Source organism: Lipomyces arxii (genome assembly GCF_038497795.1).
Source record: "Lipomyces arxii strain Phaff 12-163 unplaced genomic scaffold V1512scaffold_1, whole genome shotgun sequence".
Taxonomy (NCBI): Eukaryota; Fungi; Ascomycota; class Lipomycetes; order Lipomycetales; family Lipomycetaceae; genus Lipomyces; species Lipomyces arxii.
Window position 1 is genome coordinate 403,409 of NW_027117700.1, and position 16,230 is coordinate 419,638.

A 16,230-nucleotide genomic window follows, 5' to 3' on the forward strand; every position below is an offset into this window, starting at 1 on the left:
GTAGGGTTAGAGTAGTTAGGGTTGTGTAGCTTAAGTAGGGTAATTTTTATTTAGTAGTACGAACACCTTGCTGCTGACAGTTGTTAACATCGACGTCTTCATAGTCAACCCCATTCTACTACAGACAAATCATGGAGAAGGTCTTTGTTAGTGTCGAAACGTTCTCAGGACTTCGTTCATTGCACTTTGAAGCGGGCTTAAATGCACAAGACATAGTCAACACAGTATACTCTCACTTGCCAGTTGTACTACAAAATTCAACATACCTCACATTTAGATCAGGGAAACTCTTCACTGCCGAGTCTGTCGTGGCAAATGACGTCGATTTATGTTTAAGTGTGCGAGTATGTGGTGGGAAAGGTGGATTTGGGTCTCAGCTACGTGCGCAGGGGGGGCGTATGGCGTCAAGACGGAAACGTGGCGTGAACGATGAGTCTAGTAAGGATAATTACAGAAACCTGGACGGCAGACGGATGCGTAGCGTTCGACAAGCTAAAGAGTGAGTAGGACTGTTGCCTTCTGTATGAGAATAGGCTAATGGAATAGATTGGCAGAATATTTGGAATCAGCACCACAGAGACTGAAAGATGAGGCAAGAGCTAAACGAGAAAAGTTACAAGCCCTTATCGCAATGCAACCACCTGGGAGTAATGCTCGATTCGACGACACTGCGTTTTTAGAGGAAAGTGAGGAAACTATTGAAACTTTGAAACGGCTAGTCGAGGAGTCTGTAAAGCAACATGGTGGTGTTGAGCTTCACATGTCAGAGGCTGAAGATGAAGATGTGGATGATGAGGTAGAAAGCAGCCAAGAAGAAGAATCCAGACCGAGAGTCGCGTCTACTTCCAGAGGTAGCTCTAGTTCAAGTGCGAACTCAGTTAGGAAACCTAAACTGGCACGATTTTTTGATGATGATGAGGATAATGAGGATGAGGATGAGGATGAGGATGAGGACGAATGATCTGTACTTTTATACGTCATATTAAAGTTATTAGGAGTTTGTGTCGGAGTAGAGTGTTTTAATTTAAATTGAGTCTCGACAAATCACATTTCTGCTTGCTCTTTCTGAATAATCAATCTTGCGAGGTTCAAATTGTTTGATCAACTCGAGAATTACTCGATATCGTAAGTTACCCGGCACAAAGATCTGTCACTATGACTTCATAATGTTTCCAAACTGTCATCTCCAAGATTTATAAGTATCTCCAACTCTCCCAATTTCCTGGTTCAATAGAGGCCACATATAACAAGTCATGATTTCAAATACTTCAAGAGTTTTAATTCGAAGAGCGCGCTCAGTCGCCACGAAAAGATACGCCAGTTCAATGGTCCGTCCGACTATTGCTTACACATCTGTCACTGGCAACAGAATTTCCAGTTTGCCAAACCAGTTTACCCAGCGCCGGACCATGTTTATTCAGACCGCAACTACCCCGAATCAAGATGCGCTGAAGTTCTTGCCGTCAATGAACATCCTGCCTGAGAATTCGCGGACGGTCGAATTTGTGAACGGGCGCGAGGCGCATAGTTCACCCCTGGCGCGGAAACTGTTCACAGTTGACGGCGTGATGTCGGTGATGTTTGGAAAGGACTTTATTACCGTTGAGAAGGATCCTTACACTTCCTGGGCTGTGCTCAAACCTGAAGTTTTCTCGCTTTTAACAGAGTTTTTATCGTCAGGCGCGAAGATCATGCTTGAAGACACCGCGCCAAACGAAGACACAATGCCTCAAGAAGGCGATTCTGAGATTATTAGCATGGTCAAGGAATTAATCGACACCAGAATCCGTCCTGCAATTCAAGAAGACGGCGGCGACGTTGATTTCCGCGGCGTGACCGATGAAGGGATTGTGCAGCTTAAACTTAGAGGCGCATGCCGTTCATGCGACTCTTCAGCAATTACACTCAAGAACGGAATCGAGTCGATGCTAATGCACTACGTTGACGGAGTCACCGGTATCGAGCAGGTTCTTGACCCTGAAGAGGAGATTTCGTTACTGGAGTTTGCGAAGTTCGAGGAGAAGCTTAAGCGTGAAAAGGGTGATGTTCCTCCTGCGGGAGGAAAGGGTTACGATGATGCTCCACGATTGTAATTTTTTTTTATACTAGTGCTGGTTAGGAATATATTCAAATATAAATGAATGATAAATTTTAAATGACCAAGCTTAGTTTATACGACTGTCTCGAGAGAGTTTAAATGTAGCGGGTTAGGGCTCAAATTATATTTCCCGAGGAAGCGTAAAAAAAAAAAAGGTAATATTGAATAAAGAGGAATGCGCCGGAGTTTCCAAACACTCGTATCTGCTTTCCGATTTGGTATTGGAAGGCGAGTGTTTGTACGCGGATATGCTATCAAAGCGCTAGAATGCTGTGCATGCGGTTCGAAGTTGCATTACACCGCAGATAAAGATCTACCAGGATATGTGTCCAAGTATATTATGAAGCGTGTCACAGATGGCATTGATTTCTACAAGGAGAACAAGGTGGTGAAGGAGTCTGATGTCAAGTTTGAAGATCTTGCCAGCAAACTGTCAGTCGAAGACCGCGCGTTAATAAATTTGGATTCAGTCGAAACAGAGTCGGAGCCAACTTCAGCCCAACTAGCCTCGATCAAGCGAAGTCCGGAAGAAATTATGCGACGGGTCAGGGCAGGTGAGGTTCTCTGCAAACGTTGTCATGGAATGTACAACCACAACAACGCGTCACTACTGCCTCGTATCAAGTTTCAAGAACTCTTTGCCGCGCTGCCTGATCACCCAGTCACGATCGTGCTCGTCATGGACGTGTACGACTTCCCGCTCTCGTTCATTCCGATTCGCAGCCTGTTGCGAATGTATGGCAAGCAAGCTGACAGGGTTATTTATGTTGTGAACAGAATCGATTTAGTTGCTAGACTAGGGGTTTCATTCGAAAACGTGTTTCGTCATCCGCTAGTCAATACTTTACATGGTCTGCTTAAGATTGAGGACAAAAACTTGCCTCAATCTCGTACTGTGACTGAAACAGACTCGGTGTGGGATTTAGCAAAAGGGTCAATTAAAACGAGAATTGCTGTCGAGCACGCAATGGCGCATCTCGAACAGGTCGGACACAAAATACCACATGCGGATTTCCATGTTGTATCCGGACAACGAGGGTGGGGTATCAAAAAGCTTTTCAACGCACTTCCAGCCAAGAGTTACTTTATTGGGCATACCAACGCGGGCAAATCAAGGCTGATCCAGGAATTGATGCATCATCAGCGCATGAACCCGCCTCGCCATGTCCTCAACAACCGCAAAACCTTTCAAGAAACTGGTCCCGGCGCGAGTTTTATGCCGGGCATGACACGGGAGGCAATGTCGTACTCCGTCGTCGCGTTTAACCAGATCAAAAGAGTCACAGAGCTGCCTGGACTCGAAGATAGGGGAAACGACTTTTGGAGTCACATCAAGCCTGAGCTGATCAAACCACTGGTTAAAGGACGCATCTTGAAAGCACGGAATCGTGACAGCAAGAGTGTCAAGGCCGGACAGTGTCTCAACATTGGCGGGCTTGTGTTTTTGGAGTCGACCGATCTGCCGTTCGTGGTCTGGAATACGATTGGACAGACCGGTGCGGTTTGGATGTACGTCAATACTGATTTGGAGAAGGCTATGGAGACGTTGCAAAATCCAGAGAAAAGCAGACCGATGTGTTTGGATACTTCAAAACCCTACAAGTTTGGACCCGCACAGGAGTTTACAGTCGGTGGTGGTGGTCTTGAGATTGTGATTCAAGGGCTGGGGTCTGTTGAAGTCAGAATGACAGGGCGTATTCCTCCTAAAGGTGCGAAAGTCAAAGTTCACACCCTGGAAAAAATGGTTGTTGGCGCTCGAGTACCGTTTGTGAACCTGCTCGACTCCAAGCTTCGGATCAAATTTATCGAAAAAGGATCAGGAAGTGATTCAGAATCAAAAAGGAAACGGCAAAGAAAACTGAGGAGGAAAGGCGAGTACCACGACCGATATCCAAGCGATGTTCCAACGTAGTTGCGCAAACAGCAAAGCGAGTCAAAGAACGTCGAGAGATTTCTGAGGTGGTTCGTCTGAGAAACGTTCACACTTTAGAACGCCAAGAACTTATAGAGCCATCAATGTACATATTCCAAAACTAGTGAAGGGAAAGCATTTAAAAACCAAGTCTACGGCACACCAACAATGCAGAAGCTGCCGAAGTGGTCTGCTTAAGGCGGCGAAAAGATTAAGGAGTGATACTAGATACTATATTATGTACATTTTTTATGTGTCTTGTATAGCATCAACCATACAAACCATGTTCCAATCCAACCTGTGGTTTTTTGCCATACACTCCATCCCAAGATGGAGGCGGTGTCCAACTAGCCGGAGACTCGATCCCAAGTGTCTCAACAGCCATGTCTGCCATCAAGACGGCGTCGTCAAAGTTATCACCATCGTAAGCGTAAAGTATTATGCTTGCCACTGGCAAGTTCAACTTGACTGCCTCTCTTAAAAACGAGAGCGTGATTCCAGACCCAGGTAATCGACCTGGCAAGGAGTATTCTTCGTATTGCACCGCAGAAGTAGTCGTGTCTTGCACCGACAGTCTTGAGATTTTGCGAGACAGATCAAGTATGGTCGGCGTAGAATTTCCCTGATCGAGAAACGAAATGGCTATTGCTTTTGGACCCCCAGGGTTTAATCTTCGCAAAGCGTCTGTCGATGCCAGTAATAAAATTCTCGAGAAATTGTTCTGCTGGATCAATGGAATAATGATCTTGGTGACGAACGCAAGTCTACTTGACGGTAAAGTTGGTGACCGCTGAATCAGACAAGTGAATTGTTCATTATGATAAACATCTAATGACGATGAGATTCCAGTAACAGGTTCAGTTGATTCACGAGGACCAGCAAAAGGGTATAGAAGTCCTTGATGATCCAGTATCGAACAGAATGGTATGTTTAGTGAATTTACAAACAAATCAACAGCTAATTGAGGTACATTTGCGGAAGATACTGAAGGTAAAATAAGAATTGTGCCTTTATTTGGCAGATCCAACATATTTTATAGTCTAGTTTATATAACTGGAATCGAAGATAAATTTGTGATAGAAATGGTCGTCATAGTGACGATTTGTGGGACTTCTAGGGCCCAGATGGTCAACCCGTTAAACTCTAAAATTCGTTGTTTGCAGCAATCAAATACCAAAATATCAACTGTTTACGCTCCAAATAGGCATTTGATCTGGAATTACTCGAGATACTTGTTGGTTAATGAAGTAATTCATTGTTTTGCTTATAATTCGATAATCACTTCTAAGCTCAGACACCGAGTATCAAATCAAGCATGGGACCTCCAGCAGCATCGTCATCGGCACAACATGGTACTTTACAAAGGTCAAACACTGCTACGAGAGCATTTTCAGCTGCATTCTCACAAGTCATTTCTCGACAACTTCATGGAAATGCTTCAAAGAAAGAAACAAAACATATTCATCATAGGTTAGAACAAAATATGGAAGAAGATGCGGATGATTTAGATTCACAGCGAAGTCGTAAGCCAAAAAGCTCAGCTGTTGCTTTAGTATGTCAATTAAACAGATTGAATCCTACTTTTACTAATAAACAATAGACAACTGGCCTTTGTATGTGCTGTCTTTCATCTTTAAGATATCCTGTCTCAATTGCTTGTTTCAGGTGTACTGTATGCCAGACTACAAATGATGTCACTCCATTACCGTCTAAATCAAGTCCTGGTATCGACTCGGACTTTGTCACAATGATTGCAGATATAAACAGTCTGTCTGAAGAAGACTACGCTGCTGTTGAAGAGCGGGTCGTGGTTGCGTTTCAATCATTTGAATGTTTAAACAATTCGTTCTCAAACACGAAGAAACTCACATTCTCTGAGACAGGAATTGATCGCACGCTTGTAGCACAGTTCTACTCGGCAGTACTGGATTCTACGAAGCACGATCTCATGAGACTAGTACTCAAATCATCAGAAATCCTGCTTAAACGACCAGGTCATATAATCACGACGCCAGAAGACCTCAAGTTCTTACTCATCATATTTGAAAACCCAGTGCTTTACAATCGTGGTGGACCTAATATCGGCCATCACTCTGCAATTCTCAAGCGACTGTTTGGTTTGATTAGCAGTCTCAACGCGACGTGTCATCACTACTTGGTCAACTGGATCGCAAGATTACCCGTCGATAGCTTTAAGGCGAAAGTCGAGCTGATCAATTCATTCACGACGCATAGACTTGCCAAATATTGTTCGCCTAGAAACGGCGGAGCGAAGATCGAGAGCTATGGATCGGATTGGCGGATTCGTGCTGCTGCTCGTGCACTTTCTTTGTTTTGTAGGTTTGCTCGATGTGGACAATGTGCATAGCTGACGTTCTAGTTGCCGCGAATATCCAGGTTTCAAAAGCGCCGACTTCGAGTTTCTATAATACACTGGTTGATTATATTGACATCACACATGACTTTGACGTATGGGAAAAGCATGGCATTCCTACACTTTTAAGCACAATACCCCGGTCAAACAGTGCGTCTTCTTCATCACCCAAAGGTCCTACAGTGCCGGTCCCAGGACCGAACGCAAGAGGGTCTTCAGTCTCATTAGCCTCGACGTCTTCAAGCGCAGACTCAACTTCCGTCGTCTCGCCTAGTAGTTTCACAACTTTTACATTTTGCCAGTACCCGTTCTATCTATCGATGGGTTCAAAAATTACAATCTTGGAGTATGACGCCCGGCGGCAGATGGAGATCAAAGCTCGAGAAGCTTTTTTTTCGACATTGAATCACAAGCGCATTGTGCAGCCGCATTTGGTGCTGAAGGTGCGTCGCGATTGCATTATTGAAGACTCGTTACGGCAAATCTCAAATAATGAGATGGAATTAAAGAAAGGCTTAAAGATCGAATTTGTTGGCGAAGACGGGGTAGACGCCGGCGGGCTTCGAAAGGAGTGGTTTCTGTTGCTTGTCAGGGAGATGTTTGACCCGTTAAACGGCATGTTTGCGTACGACGAGGAATCTAACTACTGCTGGTTTAACCATTCGACATTTGAGACTTCGGACCAGTATTTTCTCGTCGGCGTCGTGCTTGGATTGGCAATGTACAACTCAACCATTCTCGACATCCAGCTTCCGCCTGCACTGTTCAAGAAACTGCTCGGGTGCCAATGCACAATTGAGGATTTGCAGATCTTACGTCCGTCACTTGCACACGGGTTAAAACAGCTGCTTGAGTTTGAAGGCGACGTCGAAAGCACGTTTTGTCGCGACTTTGTAGCCGAGCACGAGGTCTACGGCACGGTCGTGCAAGTCCCGCTGGTTCCCGGCGGCGAAAACAAACCGGTGACGAACTTGAACCGGCAGGATTTCGTCAACAAGTACGTTCAGTTCATATTCGACGTCTCTGTCAACCGGCAATTTCAGCCTTTTAAGCGCGGGTTCTACCATGTGATTGGCGGGAACGCGTTGACTTTGTTCCGGCCAGAAGAAATTGAGCTGCTTGTTCGTGGGTCGGACGAGGGACTCGACATTGCTGCGTTGCGCGCAGTCGCAATTTATGACGCATGGGGGACCGGACCGACGGCGTCCAAGATGTCAGGCCAGGAGGTCGAGGACAGTGAGCCTGTGATTGGATGGTTTTGGGATTTCTTTTCGGGGTTGGATACACAAGGCCAGCGACGGTTGCTGACCTTTGTTACAGGGTCAGACCGGATCCCGGCGACTGGAATTGCAAACTTGATATTTAAAATTACGAGATTGGGAGACGATTCAGAAAGGTATGGTTCATGACTTACGATATTTCCTTACGATATTTCCTGCATTGACTAATTGAATTAGATTTCCAATATCGCATACTTGTTTTAACCAGCTTTGTCTGTATAGGTATTCGTCACGACAAAAATTAGAATCTAAATTACAGCGGGCAATTGTTGAGAGTGAAGGGTTTGGATTACGTTAAATTTTGCATTCATTTTTTCTTTGTTTTCCATTGCTTTTGGATATATTTGAGAGGGCTATTTTTTTTACCAGAATTAGCATAGTACGGAAGGGAATAGTATTTTAGAGATAAACAATAATGAGAAAGGACTTGGTTTTGGTTTTATAGTGAGAGAGGATTGCGTAGAAGCGTACACACGACAGCGTAGTACGTGAACTTGTCACCAAATTAAGAGTCCTGATGTACTTGGTAAGCTCCAGCCCGCGCGCGGTTTTTACTCCACGCTAAAACCTCAAGTTGATCAAGAGTACGATAAAGAAGACGAGTAGGGACTTGGTGTGATTTGTTAAGTACGGAATCACAACAGAATTTTCGAATTGGGGGGCGTGTTCTTTTGTTGTGATTTATCTGTTATTGTGATCAAAAGCACGTGAATTGAGAGGCCACACTAACTAAGAACAGTCAACTTGAGCGGCTGAAATTGATCTGTATAGAGCGTATTGCATGCAACAAACTGTTCAGGTTGAGTGAGGATTGTACTGTGTTTAAAGAATTTGGTCTTTTGAGCGAGAATCTGGTTCGTTGGGCGTACCACAACAAGTGAGGAACCGTACTGTCTACGCGTTGGTCGCGTACGCTGCTGATCTGCTTGTCTTATCTGATTCTGAAATACTCCCTCTACAAACCACTTCTTTGTCGCGACTTTTACAATGTCAACTCCGCCACTACTGCGGAATCCAGGCAGCAGTCTGAGTCCGTCACCGAGGCTCAAAATGCTCTCACTCTCAATTCCAAACTCGCCAAATTTGAATGCGTCAACGTCGTCTTCAAACGAAAGTGGGTACTTGCAGCCAATCTCAATCTCAACCGCGACATCAAACGCAGCACTAGATTCTCTAGCACAACTCTCGCTATGGTCGACTCCGGATCGCACGCCACCGTACCCAGTATACGACAATCCAAGAGATACGACGATGCAGATTGACACTTCTATGCACCAGCCGGTCCCAGACGTGACCGAGCTCGACGAGAATGGGTGGGACTATGTGTCTAAAAACGGGCTGATTGAAGAAATCGCCAAACTAGGCGAGGGCACAAGTGGCAGTGTGACCAAATGCCGGCTCAAGAATCGCAGCTTGGTGTTTGCGCTCAAAACCATACCGTCCAACCCGAACCCAGAGATTCAGCGGCAATTGCTGCGCGAACTGTTGTTTAACCGGTCGTGTAACTCGCCGCAGATTGTGAAATACTACGGCCGGTTTGTGAATGAACACAACGCGTCAATCTCAATCGCGATGGAGTACTGTGAAGGAGGATCGCTTGATGCGGTGTATAAGCACGTGAAGGCTCGAGGTGGACGAATTGGTGAACGCGTGCTGGGAAAGATTGCAGAAGGCGTTCTGTCTGGGTTGTCATATCTGCATGAGCGACGAATCATTCACAGAGGTATGTTTCATGCAACAGCTTCAACTATGAATCTGACGGAAATCAGACATTAAACCGCAAAATATATTACTCGACGTCAACGGACAAGTAAAACTATGTGATTTTGGCGTATCAGGCGAAGTAGTAAACTCGCTTGCCACGACCTTCACAGGAACTTCATACTACATGGCAGTACGTCGTCAATTTTTCTCTGCTACAGACTTGTTTACTCATGCGAATATAGCCCGAACGTATCCAAGGACAGTCGTACACAGTTACGTCCGACGTTTGGTCACTCGGACTGACGTTAATGGAAGTCGCACAGCACCGGTTCCCGTTCCCGCCCGAAGGCGAGCCGCCGTTAATGCCGATCGAAATCCTGACGTACATTGTCAACATGCAACCGCCGCGGCTACAGGACGAGCCACAGGATGACATCAAATGGTCCGAAGCGTTTCACCACTTCCTCGCGTGCTGGTATGTTTTTTTTATATTGATGTGATTTCGCCTAGGTCGCTAAAGTTTTCTTGCAGTTTAGAAAAAGATACAAAGAAACGGCCGAGTCCACGACAAATGCTACAACATCCATGGATCAAAGGCATTGCAAGCAAAAAAGTTAATATGGCTAGATTCGTACAAGAGTGTTGGGCAGAGTAAACTTTTCACCTATATAATACATGTCTATCCATTACATACTCGTCGCTCTCGGTGCCATGGTCAATCTTGTCGTCGTCGCACTCGCAACCGTACCGCCCAATCCTCCAAGACTACCAAGCCCACCCCCAGCGAAAAACAAGTCAAGATAGCACACAAGCAAACCGGCAAAACTCATCCTATATTTTAAATCAGCACTCGTTTTACTCATCGTATCTTCTGCAAAACATACATAACCTTCAGGTAGGCGGGCTGCGACGACTCTCGTGCCTGGGCCTCGGTCTCGTTTAAGTAGGACTGGATCGCAACCAATAACGCGCCCCAGGCAATAATCCTAAACTAGTCAGACTTTCACCTCGTCATTCTCCTCGAAGTGTGCAACTTACTTATTACTATACATTCAATTAGCACCATACAACCACATTCGCAGTATCAATAAAACATACCGAAGAAACATCGCAGCCATTGGCAACACGGTCCCAATGATCCCCGTAATCTCTTCCTTCGACTTCAACTCGAGTGGGACGTATCTGCAAATATCAGTTCACTCCTCCAATTTAACCTCACAAATCAAATATTCACCTCACAACCAAATTGGCTCTCTTCTTTGATCCTACTGAAGACATTTTGTTACTTATAAATTAACTTTTGTGTCAAATTCTGAGCAAACTGGTGCAGCTACCAGATACGTTCCACGTCTTGCAAACGTTCGTGCGGCTTAACTTGTTCCATGAAGTCCAATTATATACTACGAGTGAGTTAAGTAATGAAAAATACCCATAAGCTACAGTAACCTTCACATAGTCTATATACAATAAATAAACAAATACACAATAAACTCGCAACAGCTATTCCGCCACAGCAGGAGGTCGTCCGTCGGCCGGACTCTTCATCTTATCGCCCTCGAATCCCATTGGCGGCATCCCACTCAGCCCCAGTCCTGGCGGCACAGGGCCAAATAGCGAAGGCGGAATCGGCCCTCCTCGTCCACCACCAGGAAGCATCCCATTAGGTGGCGGTCGAGGCGGCATGTTCATCCCTGGCTCGCGCATATGTGGTGGTGGGAACCCCGGAGGTAATGGCGGTGGTCCTCCATTCATGCCAAAGAATGGGAAATTTGGTGGCATGCCGTTCGGTGGAAACGGAGGAAGCGCAGAACCCAATGGTATGTTTGGTACCATACCGGGCATAAATGGTGGGAACATTCCTGGTCCTGATCCGTTCATCTGGGGCGAGGTCGGATCCTTCATTGGCATCGGGCCTCCATTCGGTGACAGTAGCGGCGCAGGAATTTGACCTTGAAACTCTAACGGTATATCCGGTGTCATCCCCATCCCCGGCTGGCCTTTTTGACCCATCGGCCCGGTCCACTGTGGACTCATTCCGTTTGGCTGGCCTGGACGTCGACTCGTGTCGTGAAACGAAGATCCATGTTGCAGAATAGGAGGGCTCATAAGAGGCGGATCTCGTGCACGCCCCTCATAAGATGCCATCTGTCTGAGAGGTGGCATCAGCTGTTGCTCCTGAAGTGAAGGTTGGCCACCACGAATCTTCTCTTTTGAAGACTGACTCATTAATCCCATTAGAAATTGAGCATTGCTGGAATCTTTCTGTGACTTTGGCTGCTCCTTAGAATTTTGCACGACTGCAGGCTTTGGCGGCTCGCTGGCCGTAGCACTCTGTGCGCTTGTTGCTACCGGTGATGGCGTCTGACTTGCTCGATCACCTTTAGACCCAAGAAGAGCAATTATACGTTTAAAACCTTCGTGTTCTTCATGTGACCCTTCGTTCGTGCTGGATGGCTGTGATTCTGGCGCTGCAACACTGGAATTGGCTTTCACTATACCTGGCTTTTCGGACACTGGAGGAGACACAACCGCTTCTTGTGCAGATACTTGTTCCGGTTTGAAAAAAGACGAAAACCGCGACGATCTCGACCCCTCAGACGGCGATTTAAACCCGAATGACTCGACACTGGATGATAAAGCTTTGACGCCATCGGCAGTTATTGAAGGCGAAAACATACCAAAGAATCGATCGACTCCATCACCCACAGATGAAGCTGACTGCGGCAGCGTTTCTGACCCAGAAGACGTTACTGCCTCTCCCTTTGAGGCCTTGTCAGCTGCTTTCATCTTGGCCTTCCAAGCCTCGAAATCTTCAATCGAATGGTGCTCCGGGGAGCTCGAGCCCCTCGCCGTAGCCGGAACAGATGCTGAAGCTAAGCCACTGCTGCCAGCTGCCTGCGCAAACTCGCTGTTACTAAAAATAGCCCCATCTTTGCCAGCTGCAGGCGCGTCCATCCATTCAGGCCGCTTTGTTGAATATCTGCCTGAAGTAGCACTTTGTCGTTCACCCGCCTTTGCGAACCCATCACGCCGTTCTTTCTCTCTCTCCTGATCTCGGTCGCGCCACGATCCCTCGTGAAGTCTAGTCGATCCACCAGAACCATCTTTTGTGCGACGCTCTCGAGGTGCAGAATCGTCTTTATTCCTCCTGAACTTCTCAGACTCATCTGCACCAAAACTCTTTCGCATATGTCTGACTTCTTTCCAGTCATCGCCTTCTTCTTCTTTTATTGTGCGTCTGTTGTAAGACGACGATTTTGATCCGACACCATATTTGGACGTAGTCACTTTCGATCCAGTAGATACATCATTGATATCCCGTGAATCACTATCTGCTGTCTTTCGAGATCCTGCAATTGATGATCCAAATGAGATCTTTGGTGGACCAAGAACGATATCATCTTGTCCTATTCATGTTGTCAATATTATATCATAATCAACCAATCGAGTTCCTCACTTGATCGCGACGGTTTGTCGTCTCTGTTCAAATATCTAAAAACAGACACAAGGTTATTTTGCGATCTCTGCCAGGTCACCGCAAGAAAACATACGATTTCCTCACAAACGACTCATCACTATCGCCGTCAGGCTTCGAGAAGCTTGTTTTTCTTGAATTGGGATGAACAACAATTGGCGGGCTGAGGCGATGTCGCTGTTAGTGATGGTATAATTTGTAGAGCAATGCATTACCCCATCCAATCCTCATTGGGTCCAAGATGATCAGGCTTGATACATAACGGTGATTGTGATATAGCGATGAGCTCCTGGTGAGAGTATATAAGCTCCATTTAGAGGGAGATGTCTAAAAGTATGTTTGAAGAACTGAACATTTGCTCATTTAGCACTGCATTTCATTCATGTTTTAGCAATTCAATAAACAGTATAACTTACATAAGCACTAAGTAGCTTAAAAAAAAAAGCCAACTTGGGCAGATCAAAGCGAATTTAACTCGATTCTTCTTTGGTTCAATTGGATTGTTTGATGTAGCGGGGCGACTTTAGTTGATACACAGTCTCTGGTCACCAGCTGTGCTTCCTTCGTTATGCAATAATGGCATAACTAGATAAGTACATTTAACGCAGTGCGTAGCGAAATATTACCCGGATTTCAAATTGTCAACAATCACGGCGCGTTCATATTTGCCGGTCCCGGATTCCCCCTTAAAACTATCCCACTTTTAAGTAAACACGCTCGTTTTTCTCACTCAATTCACTTGCCACTTCTCTGGCAAAGTCTAGATCAGGCATGCCTCCAGTAAGGATAACCCGGAGACCGGTACATGGTGAAGAATGTCCAATTCCTGGCTGTGTTTCTGGAAGACTGCAAACTATTACAAAAGCGGGACAACATTTCTCCACAAAAAATCACCAAGATTTATGCCGAAGTTTAAAGGAATCAGATGAGGCCGCTTACCGCGATATTTTCCTTGCTTGGGCTCGCAAAATGAAGTACATCAGTGTAATTGGCGGTATCCCTTCTCGTACACCAATGCGTACTCTGGATTTGAATTCTCAGGCTGTGATCAGTGAAACAAAAGGTCTGAAAAAGTCGTCTAGCGCGTCGTTATCGCAATCTGCGCATGGCACAAACACATTCAAAGCACAGAGGACCAAATCAACGCCACTAGTGCCGTCAAGAAATCGAACAGATTTGCAAATTTTAAATTCAAGTCCACCTGCGGTACGCATAACATGGCTTCCACCTGTTGTTGTGAACCCAGTCCGCCGTGTATCCCAGTCTGTGTCGCAGCTTTCTACGTCGCCTATGGTGTCAGAATCAACCGAAGATCAGCAAGAGGAGAATGTAATTGTGCAACCTACAGAAACATTTGACTCTCCACTGCAGCCTTCGCTTGAGAGTTTTTATTACTATGATTTCACCAAAGGTCCTGCGACTATATATCACGGAGCAACATACTTTTGGAGCAATGGTGTGCCAGCAAGTATACCTCCGCCTGCTCTTTTACCCCCATCTCTAATTCCCCCTATTCCTACCTCACAAAATCATTCCGTGCCGGGGTACATATTTACTCCAAACACGCATCAACCAGTCACATACTTGGAAGTTCCGCATACCCCGGTTCCGATGTCGCATTTGCAGGTAGATTCACACGCACGGAGTGCGATGCACCATAGTTCGGACGATACGGTCATAGACGAGGAAGCCATAGAACAGCTAGGAGATACATACACACCACCAATGCAGCGTCAGATGAACCGGAGTGGAAGCATGTATCAAAGTCAAAGTCAAGGGCCTTATTCGGAGGATAACACTCTTGGCAGTCCTTCTACTGTTTCAGACGAGCAGCAAGACGACTTGCTACGCTCATTTATGGATGACAACCCAGTTTTGGCTTCATATCAGGGTTCGGCGGTCTCTTTATCTACATCGCATACTAGTCCTGAAATTGATCCGTCGCTGTATATTAATAGTGGTTTGCGATCTAACTTGTTTGACCTGCAGCCGGACCTCAACCATACACGGCCACCGCCGATGATGCTATTTACGACAACCCAGTCAAGTTCGCCGCTAAATCCTATTGTCGTACGGCCCATGGACGCTAGCCATGCACTGCCACCCGCTATTACACCAAGTCATACAAGCATAAGGCATGGACACTGCTTGGGGTCAGATGACGATTACGACTACGATCCAGACACGCCTCAACGGATGAAACGAAACTTTTCCGGGCCAGTTTGAGTGTATTGTTTTGGTGGGGGTACGGAACAACGGAGAAAAAGTATGGGTTTAATCAGCGCCATTACAGATCATTCGATGGTGTCTCTTTAAGTGATGTATTGGTCTAAGAAAGATATGGTGTTAATTGTGTTGTCTGGGGTCTATTAAGAGAACATGTTCTGCGATTTATAAGTGTAATTTATTCGGGATTTTAGTTTTGTTTGTTTTTGGGTTGTCTAATGTCTATTGTGCTCCTGCATTTGTTTGTTCACGCGTACGTAGTACAAAATAATAATCATTTGAAGCTTAAGTTACTTTGTAATTCGATATAAATTTCAGTGCGCAGCAGCTCTTGTTCCATGTTGTAAACTAGCCAAAATTAAACCACAAATACACGACTTATCGTTTTCATGAAGGGAATTTTACAAGCTGGGATTTCTGAAAACAACAAAACCTACCATAACTTAGACTGCGCGAGGAGCGATTGAGATCAAACTCATGCGGAATGATGCGCGAGAACAAAATAGATCCCGGTGCCGAACCCAGTTGTTTAATCAAATTGAGTCGCTTTTTCCATAAAATACTCATAAATATGCAATTTTTCTGATCCCAGTAAATCAGCAGTACAGTTTAAGTAAATAACAGACTAGTAAGCTATACAAAGCTTTTCAACTTCTCCCGGACATAAGCTTGTCAGATTTATTCCCATCTAATTTAAGTATGCAAGATTGATTAGTCAAAGCTGATGTCGCTACTATACCATCGCTAAAGCATTAACTAGCATGATAGATAAACGAATTGCACAAAAAAAATGTGTGTAACAAATAGTACTCCCAACCCTTCTTCATTCAGACAGCTTCGGTTCTACAAAACTTCAAGCGGCTATTACTTAGAAAAAAAATAAGTCAAGTTTAATCTTCAGAATATTTCTGAGTTTATGGAGAAAACTGAGATGATTTCTGCACTGTTAGAATCATTATGCGTCGGTACAGTTCTTTTGATAAAAATGGTACAATACCCAGACAGAATCGGAAACTATTCCTATGGCTTCAGCTCCTTCCCTGTAGAAATTGTCGATACATAATTCATTGTCCGACAAATGCGTCTGCATAGTCACTCTGTTTGTTAATCACTGATTGAGGACATCATCCTGTTAGTTTCATATACTTCGCTGAAGTTCTC

General features: G+C 45.3%; 9 protein-coding genes across 9 annotated transcripts; 6 read left to right on the forward strand and 3 right to left on the reverse strand.

The window, feature by feature from the left end:
• The first annotated feature begins 75 nt into the window (after positions 1-75).
• On the forward strand, positions 76-1,060 carry V1512DRAFT_256089 (telomere stability and silencing-domain-containing protein). The gene is made up of 2 exons (XM_066914934.1): positions 76-499; positions 547-1,060. The coding sequence occupies exons 1-2, from the start codon at positions 132-134 to the stop codon at positions 959-961; spliced, it is 783 nt and encodes a 260-aa protein (XP_066774093.1). The 5' UTR covers positions 76-131; the 3' UTR covers positions 962-1,060.
• A 27-nt stretch (positions 1,061-1,087) lies between these two features.
• Positions 1,088-2,161, forward strand: V1512DRAFT_256090 (scaffold protein Nfu/NifU N terminal-domain-containing protein). The gene has a single exon (XM_066914935.1). The coding sequence runs from the start codon at positions 1,254-1,256 to the stop codon at positions 2,091-2,093; it is 840 nt and encodes a 279-aa protein (XP_066774094.1). The 5' UTR covers positions 1,088-1,253; the 3' UTR covers positions 2,094-2,161.
• Positions 2,162-2,163: 2 nt separating this feature from the next.
• Positions 2,164-4,303, forward strand: V1512DRAFT_256091 (uncharacterized protein). Its single transcript, XM_066914936.1, has one exon. It carries the CDS (start codon positions 2,274-2,276, stop codon positions 4,008-4,010), a length of 1,737 nt encoding a protein of 578 aa, XP_066774095.1. The 5' UTR covers positions 2,164-2,273; the 3' UTR covers positions 4,011-4,303.
• On the reverse strand, positions 4,222-5,101 carry V1512DRAFT_256092 (PAC2 family-domain-containing protein). Its single transcript, XM_066914937.1, has one exon. It carries the CDS (start codon positions 5,038-5,040, stop codon positions 4,279-4,281), a length of 762 nt encoding a protein of 253 aa, XP_066774096.1. The 5' UTR covers positions 5,041-5,101; the 3' UTR covers positions 4,222-4,278.
• Positions 5,102-5,170: 69 nt separating this feature from the next.
• V1512DRAFT_256094 (uncharacterized protein) lies at positions 5,171-8,100 on the forward strand. Its single transcript, XM_066914938.1, has 3 exons — positions 5,171-5,562; positions 5,611-6,346; positions 6,391-8,100. Exons 1-3 carry the CDS (start codon positions 5,326-5,328, stop codon positions 7,791-7,793), a joined length of 2,376 nt encoding a protein of 791 aa, XP_066774097.1. The 5' UTR covers positions 5,171-5,325; the 3' UTR covers positions 7,794-8,100.
• An 833-nt stretch (positions 8,101-8,933) lies between these two features.
• V1512DRAFT_200880 (kinase-like domain-containing protein) lies at positions 8,934-10,023 on the forward strand (the record flags this gene model as incomplete). Its single annotated transcript, XM_066913207.1, has 4 exons — positions 8,934-9,387; positions 9,434-9,558; positions 9,611-9,843; positions 9,900-10,023. 4 exons carry the CDS (start codon positions 8,934-8,936, stop codon positions 10,021-10,023), a joined length of 936 nt encoding a protein of 311 aa, XP_066774098.1.
• On the reverse strand, positions 9,972-10,716 carry V1512DRAFT_256098 (uncharacterized protein). The gene is made up of 5 exons (XM_066914939.1): positions 10,603-10,716; positions 10,467-10,550; positions 10,425-10,427; positions 10,253-10,357; positions 9,972-10,199 (listed from the first exon to the last, which is right to left on the reverse strand). The coding sequence occupies exons 1-5, from the start codon at positions 10,644-10,646 to the stop codon at positions 10,055-10,057; spliced, it is 381 nt and encodes a 126-aa protein (XP_066774099.1). The 5' UTR covers positions 10,647-10,716; the 3' UTR covers positions 9,972-10,054.
• Positions 10,717-10,779: 63 nt separating this feature from the next.
• On the reverse strand, positions 10,780-13,410 carry V1512DRAFT_256103 (uncharacterized protein). Its single transcript, XM_066914940.1, has 5 exons — positions 13,260-13,410; positions 13,059-13,190; positions 12,920-13,006; positions 12,826-12,860; positions 10,780-12,775 (listed from the first exon to the last, which is right to left on the reverse strand). The coding sequence occupies exons 2-5, from the start codon at positions 13,154-13,156 to the stop codon at positions 10,869-10,871; spliced, it is 2,127 nt and encodes a 708-aa protein (XP_066774100.1). The 5' UTR covers positions 13,157-13,190; positions 13,260-13,410; the 3' UTR covers positions 10,780-10,868.
• A 122-nt stretch (positions 13,411-13,532) lies between these two features.
• On the forward strand, positions 13,533-15,358 carry V1512DRAFT_256105 (uncharacterized protein). The gene has a single exon (XM_066914941.1). It carries the CDS (start codon positions 13,615-13,617, stop codon positions 15,067-15,069), a length of 1,455 nt encoding a protein of 484 aa, XP_066774101.1. The 5' UTR covers positions 13,533-13,614; the 3' UTR covers positions 15,070-15,358.
• The last annotated feature ends 872 nt before the right edge of the window (positions 15,359-16,230 follow it).

Coding starts and splice junctions, on each gene's coding strand:
- V1512DRAFT_256091 (XM_066914936.1), top strand. CDS start 2,274: ATGCGCCGGAGTTTCCAAACACTCGTATCTGCTTTCCGATTTGGTATT.
- V1512DRAFT_256090 (XM_066914935.1), top strand. CDS start 1,254: ATGATTTCAAATACTTCAAGAGTTTTAATTCGAAGAGCGCGCTCAGTC.
- V1512DRAFT_256094 (XM_066914938.1), top strand. CDS start 5,326: ATGGGACCTCCAGCAGCATCGTCATCGGCACAACATGGTACTTTACAA. Junction 5,563..5,610: donor AAAGCTCAGCTGTTGCTTTA/GTATGTCAATTA, acceptor AATAAACAATAG/ACAACTGGCCTTTGTATGTG. Junction 6,347..6,390: donor TCGTGCACTTTCTTTGTTTT/GTAGGTTTGCTC, acceptor CTGACGTTCTAG/TTGCCGCGAATATCCAGGTT.
- V1512DRAFT_256103 (XM_066914940.1), bottom strand. CDS start 13,156: ATGGAGCTTATATACTCTCACCAGGAGCTCATCGCTATATCACAATCA. Junction 13,007..13,058: donor CCCAATGAGGATTGGATGGG/GTAATGCATTGC, acceptor ACATCGCCTCAG/CCCGCCAATTGTTGTTCATC. Junction 12,861..12,919: donor GAGTCGTTTGTGAGGAAATC/GTATGTTTTCTT, acceptor GTCTGTTTTTAG/ATATTTGAACAGAGACGACA.
- V1512DRAFT_256089 (XM_066914934.1), top strand. CDS start 132: ATGGAGAAGGTCTTTGTTAGTGTCGAAACGTTCTCAGGACTTCGTTCA. Junction 500..546: donor AGCGTTCGACAAGCTAAAGA/GTGAGTAGGACT, acceptor CTAATGGAATAG/ATTGGCAGAATATTTGGAAT.
- V1512DRAFT_256105 (XM_066914941.1), top strand. CDS start 13,615: ATGCCTCCAGTAAGGATAACCCGGAGACCGGTACATGGTGAAGAATGT.
- V1512DRAFT_256092 (XM_066914937.1), bottom strand. CDS start 5,040: ATGTTGGATCTGCCAAATAAAGGCACAATTCTTATTTTACCTTCAGTA.
- V1512DRAFT_256098 (XM_066914939.1), bottom strand. CDS start 10,646: ATGTCTTCAGTAGGATCAAAGAAGAGAGCCAATTTGGTTGTGAG. Junction 10,551..10,602: donor AGAGCCAATTTGGTTGTGAG/GTGAATATTTGA, acceptor TGATATTTGCAG/ATACGTCCCACTCGAGTTGA. Junction 10,200..10,252: donor CCCGCCTACCTGAAGGTTAT/GTATGTTTTGCA, acceptor TTTAAAATATAG/GATGAGTTTTGCCGGTTTGC.